We start from the raw sequence: 19,330 nt of genomic DNA on the forward strand, positions 1-19,330 counted from the left end.
TCTGGTGGCCGTGCTCCCTGAATAGCAATGAGCTCAGTAGGAGCATGTATGTGTTTATATCTGTGAGCATCTGGCTGCATGTGAATGTGATTTTTGTCATGTGCCTCTGCTCTCTGGGGCTGTCCAGAGCACTCTGGGGGTCCCTGAGATGAGATGGGTGCTGCCTTGCCTCTGTGCCTTGTGACTTTAATTCTCTTAAAAGCTAGTGGCCTATAGCAGCAAGCCCACTGCCTGGAGCACTGGGAGAGCTGGGTCCTGGCCCAGTCCTACTGTTGGTAGACTCCCTGACTGAGCAGCTCTTCTAATTCACTTCATGCCTACTTTCCCCTTCTCTTTTTTTTTTCTTCCACTATATGGGGGAAGAAAACTATGGAAGTGGGCTGTCACATACTGCAAGGGGCAATACAGTGCTCTTTGTGATGGGACCAGTGTCCCAGAGCACGCTGCCCTGCAGGGCCATCATCCCCGTGCTGCATGGGCACTATTTGTGCTGAGTGGCTGCTGGGATTTGGTGGACAGCTTCATCTTCCCATGCCTGAACAGAGCAGGGGGAGCTGGGAAGGAAGGAGTTATTAAATGCCAAGCGGATATGCAATAAATCCCATTGATTTTACAAACTCCAACTTGTCTTCAATTTCTTTTCATTCCTTATCCTGGGGGCATTGCAACAAAACCCTATTTTAAATACCTTTTCTTCCCCTTCCCCCACTCCCCCTCCTCCCGCTCCCCAAAAAAGTGTCAATATTTTATTTGGATTTTTAACTTCGCTCCATAACAGTTGTTTGACCTCCTGACTCATGCGAGTCACATAAATTCTGGGACTTTATTCAGGAGCCATGTTCCTGCTATTGAATAAGCAATTTGGGAGGGTGAATTAATGACTTGTGCTGTTGCTGGAAAGTCCCTGAAGAAATATTAAAATTGCTTGCAGACTGAATCAATACTCACTGAACACCCAGCATGAGGACCTGGGCTTTTTAATGGCTACAAACAGCCGCACTTGGGAGAGGAAGGGGAATTCCTGCGCGCACACCGTGCAGCTGACAGCAGCCTTCCATCCTTGCTGTCCCTTCCAGTGCCAGACGTAGCCTGGGAGAGCTGTGCCCTGCCTGGGAATGGCTGTTGAGGGTGGCAGGCCTTCAGCGTGTAGTAAGGCCGCATTGTGTTGTACTGCAGTGAGCCTGAGTGCTGCAGTGTAGCAGCGACTGCACTGTGAATTTGGGCCCCACACAAGCGTAGCTGCAGCATCCCATTTCGGAGCCACGTCCCGTGTACCTGTGCTCACAAGCACTGTGTGTCCTTTGGGCCCTTGCTGCCTGCTCTCTGGGCTGCCAGGAGCTGGATTCTGTGCTCCCCCGAAGTTTTGCTGTCAACCCCCTTTGCCAACAGTGGGTTTTGTTGCTGAGTTTCTGCATCCCTTTGAGTGCAGGCCACATGTTTTGCCATTGTGTTTTTGAATGGCTGTTTTGTATTCGCTTGTTGGGCAGCTATTATTGTGTATTAACACCGGGGTGTGTGTGCTTTGTATGACCGCATGTCTGTTTCATTGATTCCATCAGTATTATTTTGTAATCGTGTGTCTCTGTGATTGAGTTAGTGCGCAATTCAGGGCTCCTGTGTATTGAATAATGATGTCAGGGACTGGGTTGTTTGACTGGGTAATGGCCTTTTTTCAGCCTGGTAAGTGAATGTGTCCTTCTCCTGTTTCCCTGCCTGGCTGGGGCGGGATGACTCACACTGGGTGATTCCCTGGGATGCTCGCATGCAGCTGGAGCCCCCCTTGGCCCCAGACGCCCTGTGGCATGGCTGCACAGGTATGCCTGTGTGTGTGTCCATGCACTTCTAAGGCCATGTCCGTGTTTAAATGCATGTACACCTGCTGGAGCACTCAGGAGTTGGCTAAAACTCATCACCTATGGACTTTGGATAAATGTCCGTATGTCCTAACTTCCTGTAAAAATGTATGCAAAACTGTACTTTGGGGCTTTGCATACGTCTGAGTCTGTGCAAGGGTCTACAAATCATAGAATTATAGAATGACCTGGGTTGAAAAGGACCTCAAAGATCACCTAGTTTCAAGCCCCCTGCTATGCACAGGGTTGCCAACCACTGGACCAGGCTGCCCAGAGCCACATCCAGCCTGGCCTTGAATGCTTCCAGGGATGGGGTATCCACAGCCTCCTTGAGCAACCTGTTCCAGTGCATCACCGCCCTCTGTGTGAAGAACTTCCTCCTAACATCTAACCTAAACCTCCCCTCTCTTAGTTTAAGACCACTCTTCATTGTTCTATCACTGTCCATCCTTGTAAACAGCCGTTCCCACTCCTGTTCATATGCTCCTTTCAAGTATGGAAGACCACAATGAAGTCTCCCAAGAGCTTCTCTTCTCCAAGCCAAACAATGCTAGTTCCCTCAACCTTTCCTCACAGGACAGGTGCTCCGGCCCTCTGATCATCTTAGTGGCCCTTCTCTGGACCCGCTCCAAGAGCTGCACGTCCTTCCTGTACTGGGGGCCCCAGGCCTTGATGCAGTACTGCAGGTGGGACCTCACAAGGGCTGAGTAGAGTGGGACAGTCGCCTCCCTCCCTGCTGGCTACAATGAAGTGCGTCCCTTCCTTTGCAAGGATCTGCTTGTTTGCCCATCTGTTCTAATGCATAGGGCACCATGATGTGAGTGAGCACTTGAAGGTGCTCACAACTGACTTGGTGGAAGTCTTTTGTATATGTATGCACAGCTGTGGTTCTGTGCCAGCTGTGTGGAGCTGAAATATGTGCTGAGTGCTTTAAAGGTGTGACAAGTCTCTGGGCTCATGCAGTGGCTGTTGATGTTCGTGCTGCGCACTGCTGCCCCAAGTGCAGCCACGTTTGGTCCCTTGGAAAGGGCAGAAGCAGGGTTATTTCTCTGCCGATGATTGTGTGTCAGCACTGCGTGGATTTATTTGTGCTGTGTAGGCTGTGTGTCTGGCACTGGGCTGCTCTGCACCTCCCCGCCACCAGGGTTTGGCTGGCAATACTCAGCCAGACAAATCCTGGGAGAAGGGTTGTGCAGGGTCCACAGAACTTCCAGAAAAAGCCCTCAGCTCTGTCCTGTCACAGGAGCGCCACAGCAAGGGAGAGACCCACATCTGTACAGCTGGGATTGGGCAAGGCAGTAGGTTCAGTACCTGTCGTTCAGTGAGGCTGCAAGCAGGTAACTCCCTGCTGCCCCTCACCTCAGCCTGAGTCGTGCTCCTTCCCCTGCCTCCCTGTGTGTGTGCTCTGCCACTCTGTCCCTGCCCCCCACACTCCTGCCCTGACCCCACCAGTGCCCCGCAGCATCCCAGGGTGATGGGAGGGAGTGAGGGAGAGAGCCCTGCTTGGAAGTAATTGGAGGCTGTTGAACAGAGGAGCCCAGCATATCACTCTAGTAATGGAAATAAATTCCATTGTATTTGCATTTTAATTTTCCACATAAACAAAGGCACGGAGTGTGCTGGCTTCGCCAGAATCACCGGCCAGAATTTAATTAGAAATGAAAAGTTTATAGGGTCCTCTTTAATGCGATTAATGCACAGTTAACATTTATCACATACATATGCTGGAATCGCCTTTTTTAAGCAACCACCGGCCATGAAATGAATTTCTTTTCAACTTTTTTAGCGTGCGTGAGGAAGGCTGTCTCTGGTGAGGCGGTCCAGTGAGCACACTCCTGACAGCTTGGTAAACTGCAGCCCACAGAGGCTTAGCAGCCCCCATCCTCACCGAGGAAAGTTCAAGGTGGCTTAGAGGGAAGCATGGTCTAGTGGTTAAAGCCTGAGGTTGGGAGTCAGGGGATCTGGGTTGTATTCCCAACTCTGCCACATGCTCGCTGCATGACTGACTGGCGCTCAGCGTCTGTTTCTCAGGGTGTTAAAAAGAAAAAAAGAAATTGGCTGGAAGAAGATATCTCAGCCCCAGACCCCCACAACTCTCAGGCTCGCCAGAAGCTGGTCCAGCCTTGCTGTGTGGGGCCTGGCTCACATCCTGCGCCATGTTGTAGTTAGGGACACTGGGAAAAGCAAGTCTGCATCTAGAGAAATAGTCAGTGTTCTTCTCAAAGGAACAAGATGTGAAGACAAAGGGTTGGAGCTGAGCCCATCTGCCCAGCCAGGAAGGTGTCCCACTGCTCTCGGCTCCACTGCTGCCCTGCTCCTTTTCTTCCCGCATCACCACTGCCATCCCTTCCTTCCTGGCTGTGTGACAGATGGTGTCAGCAGCCACCCCCTGCTCCTACTCTTCCTTCTTGGGGTTGCAGACAAGCAAAGCAAATAAACGAAGCCCATAGACACACAGCATTAGCGTGTTAGGGACACAGCAGGGGAAGGAGGAACATGAAACCTCTATTGATCCCGTGAGGAATGATGTCCCTTCCTTATCTTATCAGATTCTCTTCACTCTTCAATTATAGTCTGTTGAAATTGGCCTCTTAACCCAAACAAGATAGCCTGGGTAATAAGGAGTGGAGTGGGAGGGGAGGGGAGGATGGCAGAGTCCTGTGCTTTAAGCTATGGTTGTCATTAGAAATACCTCCTTTGGTGAGACCCTAGCCCCGCTGCCCCTAGGTCCACAGCCCCAGATCACATATATGGAGAACTAGTACACATCCATGCTCTTCCAGATGCATCATGCCACGTGTGCCTGTATTCCCTTAGATGTGCTGAGCGCCCCCTTGAGGAGGTGTATGGCACCACAGATTTGCTCTCCTGTGCCTCCGGGCACGCAACTGTGGGGTTGCAGTGTTGTTTCTATGGATAAGGCTGTTGGGGTTCTCCTGCAGCCTAGCTCTGCACATTCATTATAAGCCGTAGCCAGGCATGTTGCCCTAGTGATACACCCATGCTACTCCTCATACACATATCATGGGGTAAGGAACATCCAACCCAAATATCCATTACAGAGAAGATTGTCTGAAGGAACAATAGGCACTCAGCGATCTAGCTGCAGAAATGCATGCAGTTTCCCATGCTCAAGTTACGGCCCTGTACACAGAATGAGCCAGCAGTGCATTCAAACCTTGTGGAAGGTGATTTCGGTTTGGCAAAGTGCTGCTTTGAGCCACATATACTCTCCTAAAGACTCTCCACCCTGGAATCTCTTCCTCCCAGAAATTAACAGCTGGATGCACTCATCCTGTCCTCATCCTCACTGCCACCCTAGGCACAGACTCCAGCTTGGGAACAAGTTTCCTGAAGTCGCTGGAGCCACAGATGGGAGCTGGCTGGCAGCACTGGGTGACTGTATTCCCTTTGGCACAGTGGCCCGGACCTCCTGATATAAACTGCAGTGGGTCTCATTTGCCAACATCCAACTCACATCTGCTTTAGCCTTTCACTTCGTCATCATCTCCTGCCCTTTCCTCCCACTGGTGCCACCCAGCAGTGCTCACACACTCTTCATGTTGTAGCTGTCTGTCTGTCAGAGGCAGCACCACAACCGTTGTCTCTTTAGCACCCTAAATTTGCTGTTTGTTCAGTGGGGAGAGGGGGTTTGTAGTGTTATTCGTTGTCCACTTTGCCCTGCTTGCTCAGCCCTGACCACATGCACATGGCATATCCCAGCCAGGCATCTCCCTGTGCTCTCACGGTGTGCAAATGTGGATTCATCTTGAAAAATATTATTCTTTCCTTTCCTCTTCTCCTCTAGATCTCCTCCCTTCCCTATTGATTTTATATACAAAGATTTATGTATTTTTTCATATGCATAATTTTTGTGTAAATATATAATTTTTCAAGTTTGAAAGCCGAAATTTAAGCAACAAGGAGAGATTTTTCTGGGCTTGAATCTAAGCAAATATTACCAGCAGGCACGATTGCATAGCTGCATTGTGCTGCAGCTTTTAAAGGCAGATGACCAAGAATTGTTGAAAAAATTCTGGAAAAGCATGAGCATGCTGAAAGGCAGGAGAGGTATAGCGGAAGGCACTGTGGCTGAGCGGACAGCCCTTCTAGGTGCTGTGTACCTCTGGCCAGGGCTGGGCGCTCAGCCTGTGCCCTGCCCTGCCCTGCAGAGAACACAGGGCTTGCCTTGCAAGGGAGGGGGAGCTGTTCAAAATGAACCAAAAAAAGAAAAACTGAATTTGTCCCCAGGAGAAAACCATTGGTAGAGGCACGCTGCAGTTTCTCTCTGTGCACATGCATGTGTGCACGTTGGAGGAGCTGCTAAAAGCCCAGACGCGAGTTTCAGAAGTGCCAAAGGACTGACAGAGCTGGAAGATGGCAGCAGCGAGGAGCGGCTGTTGCTGGTCTTCGTACAGGAGGGGATGAGGCACCAGAATCTCCTACTTTAGCAGTGAGGTTGGGGTAAATGTTTTGTATGTAGTGTGTTCTGGGAAACGTGTCTGCAACTCACAGCTCTCTAGCTCAGGCTCCTGGCACATCACTCTTTCTACTCCCTGTCAAAACAGGTACACGCATAAATCCCAAGCTAGGCAGAGAACAAGGGAATATCCTTTCCCAACTGCATTGCCTGTGCTTCCTGTAGCCCACCAGCACTTTGTGTCACCATCTATGTGCCTGCCGAGAGTCTCATGTTCCCTGCCATACACTGATATTCTCCTACGTAATATCCAACCAATGGGCACATTTCTCCAAAGGTACAGATCTGCATTCTACACACAGTCCCCAAATGAATGTCCTATAAAGAAAAGCAGTACCCTTTTTCCTTCCCCATACCCTCCAAACACGCTGGCCTCTCACATTTGCTTGTGATACATGTAAGTGTGCCCCTTTGTCTCCTATCGCATCACTCATCCTCCGGACCTAGCAGGAGAGACCTATTTTGTCTGTATGTCTCAAACATCGTGCATCCATCCTGCTGTTTTTCACACCCAACCACAGCTATTTCTCTCCTGTGGCTCCAGGATTAACTATGGTGTTGTCCATTTCCCAGCGACAAGGGGTCTCGTTACAGGGTTATTGATTGGTCTTCATGCAGACAGATGAATCTGCCTTTGGTCTCCCCACCAAAACCCACCTTTGTATGGGCTGATTGTCACTGCTCTAGGGATAGGATTTCACCAGGAGACCACCCTGCATGCAAACATCCTTCACCCAGGCCACGGATGGTAATAAATGGAGTCAGGCTGAGCCATAATAAAAGCAATTGAGTGGGTTACCTGTGCAGACGCGAGATTTATACCTCCTCATATTTGATGTGATTGTTTTATTGAGTTCTCAGTGCAGTTAGGATGCCGTTTATTTATTTATTTATATGCCTGCTTATCGAGGAAGAGCAGGAGGCTGTTGTGGTCTGGCCAGCGTTCGCCTGTCAGACGGGGCCCAAAGAAGAGGGCTTCCACTTTTGCTCCGCCATTCGCTACACTTGGCTTTGGTGGGTGAGCCCTGGCCAGATGTCTCGTTGCTTTTTAGGAATGTACCTATTTGTTTAATCCCTGAAACCTTCAGGGCTGTCTGAATTATGAGCCTAGTAGATGCTAAGGGTGTAAATGTGTAAAGAAGAGGGTGTAAAGAAAGGCACATGTGTATGGTGATTTTCTCAAAGAACCTCTCAAAAGAAATTCCTATTTACGCTGTGCCTGTTTTGGACAATGAGCTGTGATCTATGCACAGAGCCTCTTTATGCTATTGCAATAGAAATAGGAAGCACCAGCATTGCTTCTGGCTCTGTCATCACATGTGAGCATTCAGACATATTAGCAGGTGCAAATTGATTGGAAATGAATATTTGTAAGTGCGCTCTGAGGAGTTTGGGAACCAAGTGATTAGATTTGTGATTTTCAGCTGGGTGGACAGCCATGCAAGTGCTACCACATCAGCTCTCGGTTACTGGCACTAGAGAAAATTGGAGGCTAACGCTGAATATCTACTGCCTAGTATTTCATCACAAACCTAACGGTGTTTGTTGTTGGTTTTCCAGCTCCTCTGGCCAAGCGATAGCATGAGAATTTTAGCTCTCATTTAATAGAGGATGTTTCTGTGGCTCATAGAGTGTCCCCGAGGACGCAAAGGGCTGCACTGTTAAAATCTTTTAGAAGTTGTTTAACAGGAGTCAGATATCCAAATCCCTGTTAAAAATTGGGGTAAAAAAGAAAAAACAAGTAAAAACAAACCCATGTTGCGTTACCGGCACTCACGATTTGTATGCCAGTTGCACAGTTTGGGGCTCTGCCTTAACATTTTTAATCAGTCGGGACTGGTAAATATGTCCATGTGTGTATAGGCTCCAACAGATTAATTGCTATTACAGTGGAAAAATCCTCATTCCCATTAGCTCTCAGTTTAAAGAATGATTGTTTGGGAGCAAAACTCAAACCTTTCTGGCACTTTCAGGAGTAGTAATCATTATCAGAGCCATCTACACACAGATGGGATTTCCTGAAGTCCTAGTTAGCTGCCCTGTTGTCAGGCCAGTGACAAATGCTTTTGAATGTCTCTACCTTCCCATTTACAGAGATCTTTGCCACAAGCAGGATCCCTAAATATTTTCCTGATTCTAAGTAGTGAGCCTAAACACCATTTGAATTTCAACATGCCTTAATTAAAGACCATGTTAAGTTAATCTAAGCAAGGCTCAATGTTCGAATGTTTTGAAGCTACATCTTTTTTATTCAAGCAATTAGGAAATCTTTTGTTTGAACAGGCTTTAGGATCAGAGACAGATTTTTTTAGATACTTGATGTATAACTGGAAGCATGACTTTGTTTTGTATGCGTCACGTCATCATATCATAAAGGGTCCAGCTGGCCCGCTGGAATATTATCTATCTCTTTAGCCAACGCAAGATTATTTCTTATTGTATGTTTGCTTGTGTTATTAATGCCATGCAGTTATATATATTCCAAGAAATTAGGAATTCCTGTGGGATGCAATTCCACAACTTAATGGACCTCCATATCAGGAGGTGCCTTCTGCTACCATTTGAATGTTTCTTTTCTTATTTCCCTCCCTTCATTCCTGGCAATGCTGCTTTGTTTAAACGTGAATAATTTGTTTCCTCTTGGATGGACTGTGCCCTTCAGATGACTGTATTGTTCTCACTATTCCGTCATTGCTTGGCCAGGCCACTTATATTTTCTCCTCTTTTCTCCCAAAGCCAAATGAGTTTTTTCACATAATAGTGATTCTGGTAAATGAGGTTTAGCTCTATAAGACTCGTTCACCCAGCGCTGAAGTGCAGCTACCTCTGTGACAGAAAGCAGCAGTCATTCACCGGATGCAAAAGCTTGGAAATGTTTAACTCCAACAAAAATCAACCTTTCTGTGCATCTCTGCAAAAAGGAAGGGCTGGGATGTTTGATGACAAAGGGACTGGTCTGGTTCTGCACTTCGAGGTTCACAGAACAGGGAGCAGAAAACTTCCCATTAGTCACTTCTCACAACCTGCTTCTGTTGAGCTATCTGTGTAATATGAAAATTAGAAAAAAATGCAACCACCTTATTGTAGTTACCACCATACAGCCTTCCAGTGGCCAGACACGAGGAATAAGACAAAGAGAAATGCTGCGGGCATTCATTTACTCCTTCAGCTGCAGTAACATTGTCTGTAACCTCTGCTTTATGAGCCTGTCCTTTATTTGCAATGATGAAAAGAAGATAATACCTGGTTGTGTCTGATGGAAAAGAGCCTGAATTTAAAGGACTGCATTCCTTGTAATGAAGCCCTGTGTGACCCAATTGCCTTCATTGCTCAGCTGAATGCGAGTGCCGGTAGAAACCTTCTACCTCGAATGCATGCCCTGCCTCAGGAAATTGAGTTTGCTGGGATCCCAAGGTTCTCTGTGTGAACCAAGGAGGGACAGCCTACAAGAGCTGCTGAACTGTGTTGGTGCTGCCAGACAAGCCCTCTTCGCTCTCGCTTTGCACCAAGCTGATGTCAGTCAGAGGCTAACGCAGCCTATGTGGCCAGGCTGATCCTTGGCCTCCCCACTGAGCAAACTGACACGCGGCTGCTAAGTGCTGGCGGTGGCCATAGGTCTGTGTGACACACACGCTTGCTGGTCATGAACTGTGCCATTTTCCCAGCTTTTACAGCAGACCATTCCGCTGTCGCTGGTTGGGGTCAGTCGGAACAAGCTGCCATTAGAGGTACTGTGCACTCTTCGGATTTCTCCCTGGCGCCATGACCTGTCCTAAAGAATGCCAGATGAGTTCACTGGCAAAGATGGGAAGGGATTCCAGGGCCTTTGGCTGTGATGTCCTTTGGGGGAATTCTAAGCTAGGCTGGTGAGAGTGACTCGGAACACTGTTTACATAGCGCTCATTTCTTCCGCATATGACACATGCCGTGCCCTAGCGTGCCTGCCTTGTTCCAGACCCAATGCTTGTCTTGAGCCACTGCATTTACCTTGCTGAGAGCCTCATGTGGGTGGAAACCTCGGCTGATGTAAGAGGACTTTGCTCTGGTTTTGAACCTTTTCCTCTTACATGTTGAGCTGCATGGGATTTTCTAAGAAAAGATCGCACTGTGTTTTACAAAGGTTGCTAAACCCTGTCATTTTCATTTCATAGATGGTAACCCACCTCCTAAGGAGTCTGTGTGACCTGACTGAGATCAGCCAGAAAGTTAATGGCAGAACCGGAGAGAGAAACATGACGCGCAGAATTTGTTTCTTTGCTCTGAACTACGGCCTGCCAGTGGCACAGCGCTTGTCCATACACTCAGTATTTCACCACACAAGTGCATTTCACTGCTCGTTATAACCTGAATCAATGTGTGTCTCTCCATATGTATTTTTAAAAAGAATCATTATTGGAGGCTTTAACTAGGAATGATTAGCTGGTTGTTACACAATGCAACGGAACGCGTCTGCCCAAACAGCACGTAACACTAGAAATCAACGCGTACTCAGTACTTCAGAGAAAACTGAAAAAAAATCTAACACCTTGACCAGAATAATATGTCCACTAAACTCCCTGCCATGGAGCATTGACTAGATCTGCTCCCAAGATCCTGAATCCAAAGCACACTCAGGAGGCTGTAATGCTATGGCTTTGGTATTCTTCAAAAGAAGACCAACAGAGAGCCCGCAGTACTAAGCCCAGCCTCAGTCGAGCAGAAATAGAGGGACAAGTTACGTGTGGTTTGTTCCGCTCTGCTTTTGTCTCTAAGAGAAGCAGAAAATAAGGCTTAAACTACAGCATCCATTGCACTGCTTTCTGTGCAACCATACTGTGCTCAGTCCTGTTCCCACTAAGATACGTTGTCTAATTGAAAACATTTTTCAAGGATGACTATTTTTCCATGAAACTGTGTTCTTAGGTTAACTGTGCATGCTGCAAAACAGCAAAAATCCCCATTGATGTCTGCAGCCAAGGTAGGAGGCACCACTTACAGCAGGTTGTGTGTGAGCCAGGCAGAAATATTCTAACCGGGGTGACTGAAGATAACATGGTTATAGTCAAATGATAGATGGAAAAGTTCTTGTGGCAAGTAGGGTGCTTGAGGGCTTTGACATGAACATTGATTGCTGACCAAAGAATTAAGCGCTTCTGTCACTCGGCATTCTCAGTTGCGTGCACTGTTTGCATGCAGGTTTACACAAATGCATGTATGTATGTGTGCGTGTGCATACGCATTAAGATTATCGTGCACAGTACCCAGTGCATTAAATGGGAGCAGGGAAGCTCATGATGTAGAGATGACTGCTCTGTCTCCATCCTGCCAGCTCTGGTGTGGTTTGTGCATTGACTACTGTACAGATTATTTGTTTTTCGTACAGTCTGTTTTGCCATAATTATAACAAGACTATTGTGCAGCAGAGGAATAGTTTTTTTCCTAAATCTTGAGCAGCTCATTAAACCATAGCTTTTGCTCTAGTTTGTGCCTAGCCTTTACCTGCATTAGTTTGGAGTGAACAAGTTTCAGGCAAAGCTCAGTACTGAGCTACAGGCGTCCCAAATGTGTCCTGATAGCACCAGTGCAATGCCGACGGATCGGCGCAGTGCGGGCGCCTACGATTCGTGTACCACAAAAAGTAATTAATGGGAAGTAAATTTTAATAAATGCTTGGGGGAGACTTTAAAAGTGGAATTAAAACAGCGCTGTTTTGTAGTCTTTCACCTGAAAGACTTTGTTAATGCTAGACTACTACTGAGGATGACAAATAAAATGTAATCAAAACATTTTTGGAAAATCTAATAACCTAAGGTGCTGTTGTCCTTATAGGGAGATCCCATTGTGAAGTGCAGTATATGCAGCCTTTCTAGGGACGGAGATAACTTTTCCTGTACAGACCTTGCTGGTGGTCTTGGGTGCCAAGAAGCTCACAGACAGCTCTAACAGCTCTGGATATTGTGCCAATGACATTTTTGCTTTGTAAACTCCGTATTTTGAGAAAACACAGAAATACATTTCTAGCAAGTTGGTTAATAAAGTGCCATGTATCCATGGCAGGGGTTGGAGTGTTAGAGGAGCTCCAGTTCGTACAGTGGGTAAGGGGAGCACAATGAGCCGTTATGGAGCATTTAACCTGTTCTCTAGGTTTACTTTGACCATAGAAGATAGAAAAAAATGTGTGTTTGCCTTGCAAGCCAGTACTCTGCTCATGTGTTGTGCACGGAGCCATAGGAGCCACCGCAGTGACAGAGTTTGCGCTGCCCGCGGCCGCAGTGCTGGGTCCTCCTGTGCTACCATTTCCTATCCTACTGCAGTGCTTCCCAGCTCACAGTGCCATCCTTGTCTTGCATGGACCCACAAGTTCTGTGACCTGACTTGTGCCTCGGTGGCTCCACACTCAGATGCCATCAGAGTACGAATCAAATATGGTGGGTTGCAGCAGAGCTTCTCCAATAGAGCAACGTTTAGCAGTTACAAAGCCCTCATCCTTTTCAAAGCGTTTTACAAACACTGTCCAGCCAATATCTGACCCTTCTCCAATCTGCATCCCCAGGCTGGAGAAACTGAGGCACGGACTCGAGCCCTGCCCTACACTGGCTGCACAGCTGAGAGCGGCGCCCGGCCCTCAGCCTCCTCACTGGGACTCTGAAGTCCCGCGCAGCACTGAGTGCAGCAGGGAGGAGGTTTGGGGCACAGGGTCCCCAGTTAGCAGCACACCCGAGCCATGGGGAGAGGGGCACGCCAAGCCCTCTGTCCCCAGCCCCGGCTGTCCGTAAGCTCCTCTGTACCTCAGTCCCTCCCAGGGACAGCGCGCGTCCTTCCGCGCCGCCCGTGCGAGGTGTCTGAATGTCAAACTGTTATTATTTCAGTACCTGACTGAGAGAGGAGCAGAGACCTGGAGGTTTTTTAGGAGGGTGTATAATTAGCCGATCAGTATTATGTTACCCTGTTCATAACTTAATAACCATTTTAATACAGATGGCACACACAGGGATAATTTCCTAGGGTAGCCTAGCAGTATATTACAGAGACAGTGTGTCTGAGGGAATCTTCCTCAGCCAAGGTACATTCCAGCAGCTAATTCTACCTGCTGTTTTCAAGATGATTTGGGATAATTCCATATCATTTGCAAAATATTAAAACCCATTTATATAGGATGCCAGATTTAGAAATACACAGCCTGAGTTATTAGACATATTTTGATAAATCTGTCACGTAAAGCGCAAGACAAAAAATACCGCTGTGTTCTCCCCGCTATTTATTTTTTTCTTCCCTTGCTATAAATACACCAGATTTAAAAAAATCTGGCTAAACTCACTGTATATCAAGAGGACAAATATACTGACGTGTGCGGTTTTATCTCTGTAGGCACGAGGAAAGTCCGCGTGCATATTTACGTACACCCTGTGTGCTTTTATGGCAGTGGGACTCCGTGTATTTGGGACTGCGTGCAGAAATCACATCCTTACACCCGGTGGGTTCTGGTGCCCATGTACGTGCCCTTTGCCAGCGCTCCCGTGCCCTTTCCCATTTCTGCAGGCACACTCGAGGTCCGTGCAGATGCACTGCACAACATCGGGGTGACTGCTGTGCCCACAACGGTGTTCCCGAAGCGTGCAGCATTTGTACACGCAGCAGGCAAGCATCCGAGCACCTCGCAGTGGATTAATACGTGACCCTAAGTGCTGCGGGCCGTTTCCCCCCGTATCTATTATTTTCTGCCTGTCACACCGTTACTTTTCTCACCCCGAGCCCCTACCGACAACAGCCGCACCCCGCAGCAGGGAGCGGGCGGGACGTACGCGGTGCTGCGCCCGGCCGGGAGCGGAGCTGGGGAGCGCTGGGCGCCCGGGGCTGGCAACTCCGTCCCGAGCCTCGCTGCCGCCGGGGTCTCTTGCCCGGGAGGGCCTCCCGCAGCCCTGGCGGAACGGGCCCGGCTCGGAGCGCGGCGAATCCCGGAGCGCCCGGGGGATGCCGGGGGAAGGACGGGGAGGGTCGCGCTGCGCGGGGCTGTGGGACCGGGGAGAGACGAGCGGGCCGCGGACTCGCCCTTACCTGTTTATGGAGGAGACGCTGGGAACCGTGTCGTTGTCGCAGATGCCCTCGGCCAGTAGCCTGTCCCGAATCTCCCAAGCGAACATGGTGGGGTTTTGTCTCTTGTACTCGGCGATTTTATCCACTACTTTGGGGGTCGCTACTTTGGGCTTGGAGCCGCCGATCACGCCGGGCTTGATGCTCCCCGTCTCGTAATACCTGCACGCAGAGCGCGGAGGTCAGCGCCCCGCAGCGCCCCGCGCCCACCGGGCTCTGTGCCCCGGGATGCTGCTCCGCAGGGCCTCGGGCTGCGGGGTCGCCGCTCGTCGCCAGGGCTCGCCCCTGCTCTCTATTTTCCTTTTTTCTTTCTTTCTTTTTTTTTTTTTTTTTTTCTTTTTTCTTTTTTTTTAAATGAGTGTGTTTTTGAGGCGCTAGCAGCGCTGGCTTATTTGCTGCCTTCCCTGCCGTGCTCTCACACGCCTTTCAGGTCCGGACACCGGCAAACAAACCGGAGACCCCCGGCTGAGCGCGGGGCCGGGCCGGGCCGCGGGCAGAGCCGTGCGGCAGCGCGTCCATCCTCCCCCCGCCTCCCGCCTGCAGCCCCGCACGGCCCCGCAGCGCATCCCGGCAGCGCCTCTCGCCGCGTTCCGCGCTCGTGGCCCCGCGGTTCGGCCCCGGGATGCCGCGCACCGCATTTGGTGGCAGAGATTTATTTCCTTGCTCTGATGTTTATTTATTTACCCGTGCATTTGCTAAGGCCGCCTACAGATCGGTACGAGTTGGGTTTTTTGTTGATGGGTTTGGGTTTGTTTGTTGTTTTGTTTTTTTTTCTTTGTCGCTCTTCTATCGTCTTCTTGCGGGCGGGGGGCGGCCCCCCCCTTTTTTTTTCTTCCTCCACCTCCCCTTCCCCCGTCCCTTCTCCCTCCCGCCGCCCCCTCCGCAGCCGTTCCTTCCCGCAGCCCCCGGCCCGGCGCGTTCTCCCTGTGCGGCGGGGCTCGGCGTGCCGGGGCTGCGAGGAGCGGAGGGAGGCGGCGGGCAGCCGCGGCACGGGGGAGGGAGCGAGGGCTGGCGCGGTCCTTACCTGCCCAGGATCTTGCTGACACAGCCGTGGCTGACCCGCAGCTGCCTGGAAATGTCACAGGGTCGCACCCCCTGGTGAGCCAGCTCCACTATCCTTTGTCTCACCACGTCAGGTAAGGGCCTGCCGTTCACAAACACCCCCCCGAGCTGGTTCACACCCCCGTGCCCTGCTGGGGAAAGAGAAATAAAAAAAAAAAAAACACAACAACCCACGCACCCCAGAAAGACACCGTTAGTCGGGAGCTCTTTGCCACGCGCACTGCAAAAATAATCTCCGCTCACTGCGGGTGCGTGAGGGTGAGGGTCAGGGGAACACGGGGTGGGGGAGAGGGGAAAAAAGGAAGAAAGAGAGGGGTAGGGAAGAAATGAAGGGAGGAAGGGAGAGAAGAAGGGAGGGCAGAGAAAGGAGGAAATAAAAAATTGAAAAAGAGGGAAAGACAGAGAGACAAAAAGACGGAGATGGAAACACAGAAACAGAGAAGGAAAGAAAGAAAGAGACAGAGAAAGAAAGAGATAGAAAAAGAAAGAAAAAAAGAAAGAAAGAAAGAGAGAGAGAGAGAAAGAAAGAAACAGAAAAAAGAAAAAGAGAAATAAGGGGAAGAAAGGAGCAGAGCTGGATGCGGGCCGTGGGGTGGCACATTGCTCGGGGCCCCGTGCATTTCCCGAGCCGCCCGCACAGCCCCGCGCGCCGCGCCGCTCCCCAGCCCGGGACGCGGAGCGGTTCCCCGGGGCCGTTGTCACCGGGCAAGGACGGGGTGAGTGCCGGCCCCGGGAGCTGGGAACGGCTCCGCTCCCAAACTGCGGAGCCGCTCGGCGGCCCCGGGCAGCTCCTGCCGCGGTCCCCCCACTTTCTACTCCGACGCTTTCCCTCTCCCGTTTAATTTGCTTTCCACGATTTTCTATCGCATTGTCAATTACAGTTACCGGCGACCCCGCCCTCCCCCAGCCCGCAGCGTGTCCCCGCACAGCGCGCTGTCTCCGGTTATTTTCGGATGAGCGTTGAAGGGATTCAGACAGAAAAAGAGAAGGAGGAAAGGGCGGATGGAGAGGGAGGGCGAGAGCGGGGATGGCCGTGTGTCCCGCGGCCGGAGCTCGCCTGCACACGGACCCTCTCCCCTCTGCTTTCGATCTTCAAAAGAAAAGTCACCCAGGAAAAAAAAAAAAAAATGTCAGACTGTCATGAATCTTTTGTTGTTGTTGTTTTGCTTTTGCTTCTTCTTTTTTTTTTTTTTTTTTTTTTCCCCTTTCTTTCTCTTTTACTATATGGATTTTTTTCTTTTCCCCTCACGAATCTACATCAGTGGGAACTGGTTGAGGGAAAATTCAAAACGCTCCGTGTTTCCCCGTTTCTCCCTTTCTGGACAAAACCCTGCTCTCCCTCACTCGGGGCCACATCGCCGATTTCCCGGCTCCTCTTCCCCCGCACCGAGCAATAGCGGGCGGCTTTCCGAGCGTGCACCTGCGGCAGCCGCCCGGCTGCACCGGCAGCCCGCTGATAGAGCTGTGCCGCGGCGTCCTTCCGCCCGGCCCTAACCTTGTGAGCATCCCCAGCCACGAGATCTTTGTTCGTTCCGCACTTCGCTGAAAAATGATCTGTTTGTATTTTCGCTGAGGTTTTTTTTTTTTTTTTTCTCCCCCGCTTGTGACACTGACTTATTGGCTCTGAACTTAGTGGAAACTCTCATTGCCCTGCGATCGATCCGAGCCCTCTTGCACAAATAGAGTTTTTTCCGTCTCCCCCCCTTCAGAAGCACCTTGCCCACCCCCCTCCCCCCGCCGCCCCTGCCCCACGGCTCAGCCGTTGGCCGCGTTCTCGTGTGGCTCTTCGTAAATTAGATGCGGGGTGCCGGAGAGGGGGGGGGGAGGGATTTGCGTGCCCCCGCCGATACCCGCGGCCGTATGCCGCGTTCCTTCGTTTGTTCTGAGCCCCTCCGCACATGTTGCCTCTAAAGTTACAGGACAGCAATTTCTTCGGCAACTCCGCGATAAATAATTCAAAGGGCCTTTTAGAACTCGCATTACAAAGTATTAAAGGGCAACGGATGCAAAAAAGATTAAAAATTAATAATTCAAATTCTTGCACCGCGGCCGTGCCTCGCAGGAGCGGCGTTCGCTCGCAGTGCGCCTTGCGGGGCTCGGGGCGGGATGCGGGGCGGGATGCGGGGCGGCCCCGAGCGCTCCCCGCGGGGCAGACATCGCGCACAGAACTGCCGGGCTGCCGGGGCTCGGGCCGGGCCGGGCCGCGCCGCTCAGCGCCTCAGCCCGGGGGGTTCGGCCACTTACCGATCCCTACGCCTATACTGGAAATACGGCGTGGGGAGCGAATCGAACGTAGATTTGTTATTGTTATTATCGTTAGTATGAATTTAATCGGAAGCCCAAATCGCTGCCGAGTGCCACTGAGTTCCGAGCACCGAACGGCTGTGCCGTGGCTGCCGCTCCCGGCTGCCCGCCCGCTCCGAGCGCACCGCACCGAAGGCGGAATTTCTGCGGCCGCCGCGGAGCGAAGCAGCGCCGTGCGGGCTGAAGCAGCGAGCAACCGCGGGCCGCTCGGTGCGCTCCTCGGAATTAAATGCTGCGTTCGAGGCGATGTGCGCTGGAAATGATTAATTGGGAATCGGGAGGGCGGCTGCCTGCAGCTGTCCTGCCAGCGTTTGGGGAACGGGCCGTGGCTGCGTCTCTGTGCCTTCTCACGGCAAAATCGGATTTGGTAAACTCGGAGCATTTCTAATTTGTGTCTTTTCGGTTTGCTTTTGTGCAGCGGGCAGGGCGTGTCCTCAAAAGTTTCGGTGTCAGAAGTTACAAATCGCTCTCAATTATTCATCTCTTGGCTCGGGATGCTCTCAATCTCGGCCTCGTATTCGTATTTGTTCCTTAATTTAAAGCTCGGAATTATTTTCTCTCCGTGCAGTGAAATTAAAACCCCCAAACATCCCTCTCTACGTGCCCTGGCAGAGGATCTCTTCGCTTCCCTTCGCCCCCGTTTAGAGAAAGAATGCCTCTCTAAAGTGAAAACACACCGCGGATCCCTTCCCCGGGCACTAGCAGTACGTTCTAATCGCCCGTCGTGGACTCGGTACGTGAGCGAGTAGGAGCCCGGCTCTGTGCAGCCCCGAGGCCGCACGGTTCCCAGCACCACCTCGCCCCGTTTTCCCGCATCTCAGCCTTTAAACGAACCCCACGAACCGGGGCCCGGAGCCGCCACGACCGAACTATCGTGAGCGTGGAACTGCCATCTCTTTGCCTATCTGCCACTGACAGCCGAAATCGAAGCCAAACCCCACCAAATCCCGAGGAAAAAAAAAACGGATTTCGCATCCACGAAAGGTCGCGGGCAGCCCCTGCTCCAGGCACGGTGATGGAAAGCGATAAAAACAAAAGGAGCGAGGGATAACGCCGCATCTTCCGAGGGCGGCCGGGAGCGGCGCGGGGCCGCTCGAGGCGCCGGGTCCCGGGAGCGCGGGGCGGGGCGGCCGGTGCTGCCCGGGAGCGGGCAGGGGGACCTGGGCTGGGCAGGGACTGGTGGGGAGGAACGGAGGGACGGAGGGACGGAGGGACGGGAGGCAGCGCAGCGGAAGGAGCCGGGCTCCAGTACTCACGGTGCATTGCTGAGAAGGGGTCTGCCTTGCAGTGCATATCCATGGGGAGGCAAAGGAAGGGGAAGAAATCGGCTGAAGCCGCCGTGTCGCCTCTAAAACTCAACTTCAAGACTTAGGGGAGAAAAAAATAAGCAAACAAACAAACAAAACAAAACAAAACAAAAAAACCAAAATAACAAACCAAAGCAAAGCAAACGAAAGCAAACAAAAATAAAACCGAAGCGAAAAGCAGACTGAGGGAGAGGAGCGAAGGAGCGGCGCCGGCCGGGCCGGGGCGCGGGGCCGGCGCTTCCCAGGCGGGCGCT

At 51.0% G+C, this 19,330-nt stretch overlaps 1 protein-coding gene across 8 annotated transcripts in view; it reads right to left on the reverse strand.

Annotated features, from left to right (window-relative positions):
• PAX2 (paired box 2) overlaps positions 1-19,128 on the reverse strand; it is a 78,442-nt gene extending 59,314 nt beyond the window's left edge. For 4 of the 8 annotated variants that reach the window (XM_042863529.1, XM_042863527.1, XM_042863533.1 and 1 more), the window contains exons 1-3: positions 19,026-19,127; positions 15,428-15,593; positions 14,368-14,565 (exon numbers count right to left, since the gene is read on the reverse strand). In XM_042863529.1, the coding sequence (XP_042719463.1) occupies positions 14,368-14,565; positions 15,428-15,593; positions 19,026-19,068 (407 nt within the window). In that variant the 5' untranslated portion in view covers positions 19,069-19,127. Of the gene's footprint in view, positions 1-14,367; positions 14,566-15,427; positions 15,597-19,025 lie in introns of all 8 variants that reach the window. The other 4 variants (XM_042863532.1, XM_042863528.1, XM_042863531.1 and 1 more) reach the window with 2 other exon arrangements.
• Between the last annotated feature and the right edge of the window lie 202 nt (positions 19,129-19,330).

The sequence above is a fragment of the Lagopus leucura genome, unplaced genomic scaffold, assembly GCF_019238085.1.
Source record: "Lagopus leucura isolate 7727_CA_CO unplaced genomic scaffold, USGS_WTPT01 Super-Scaffold_739, whole genome shotgun sequence".
Lineage (NCBI taxonomy): Eukaryota > Metazoa > Chordata > Aves > Galliformes > Phasianidae > Lagopus > Lagopus leucura.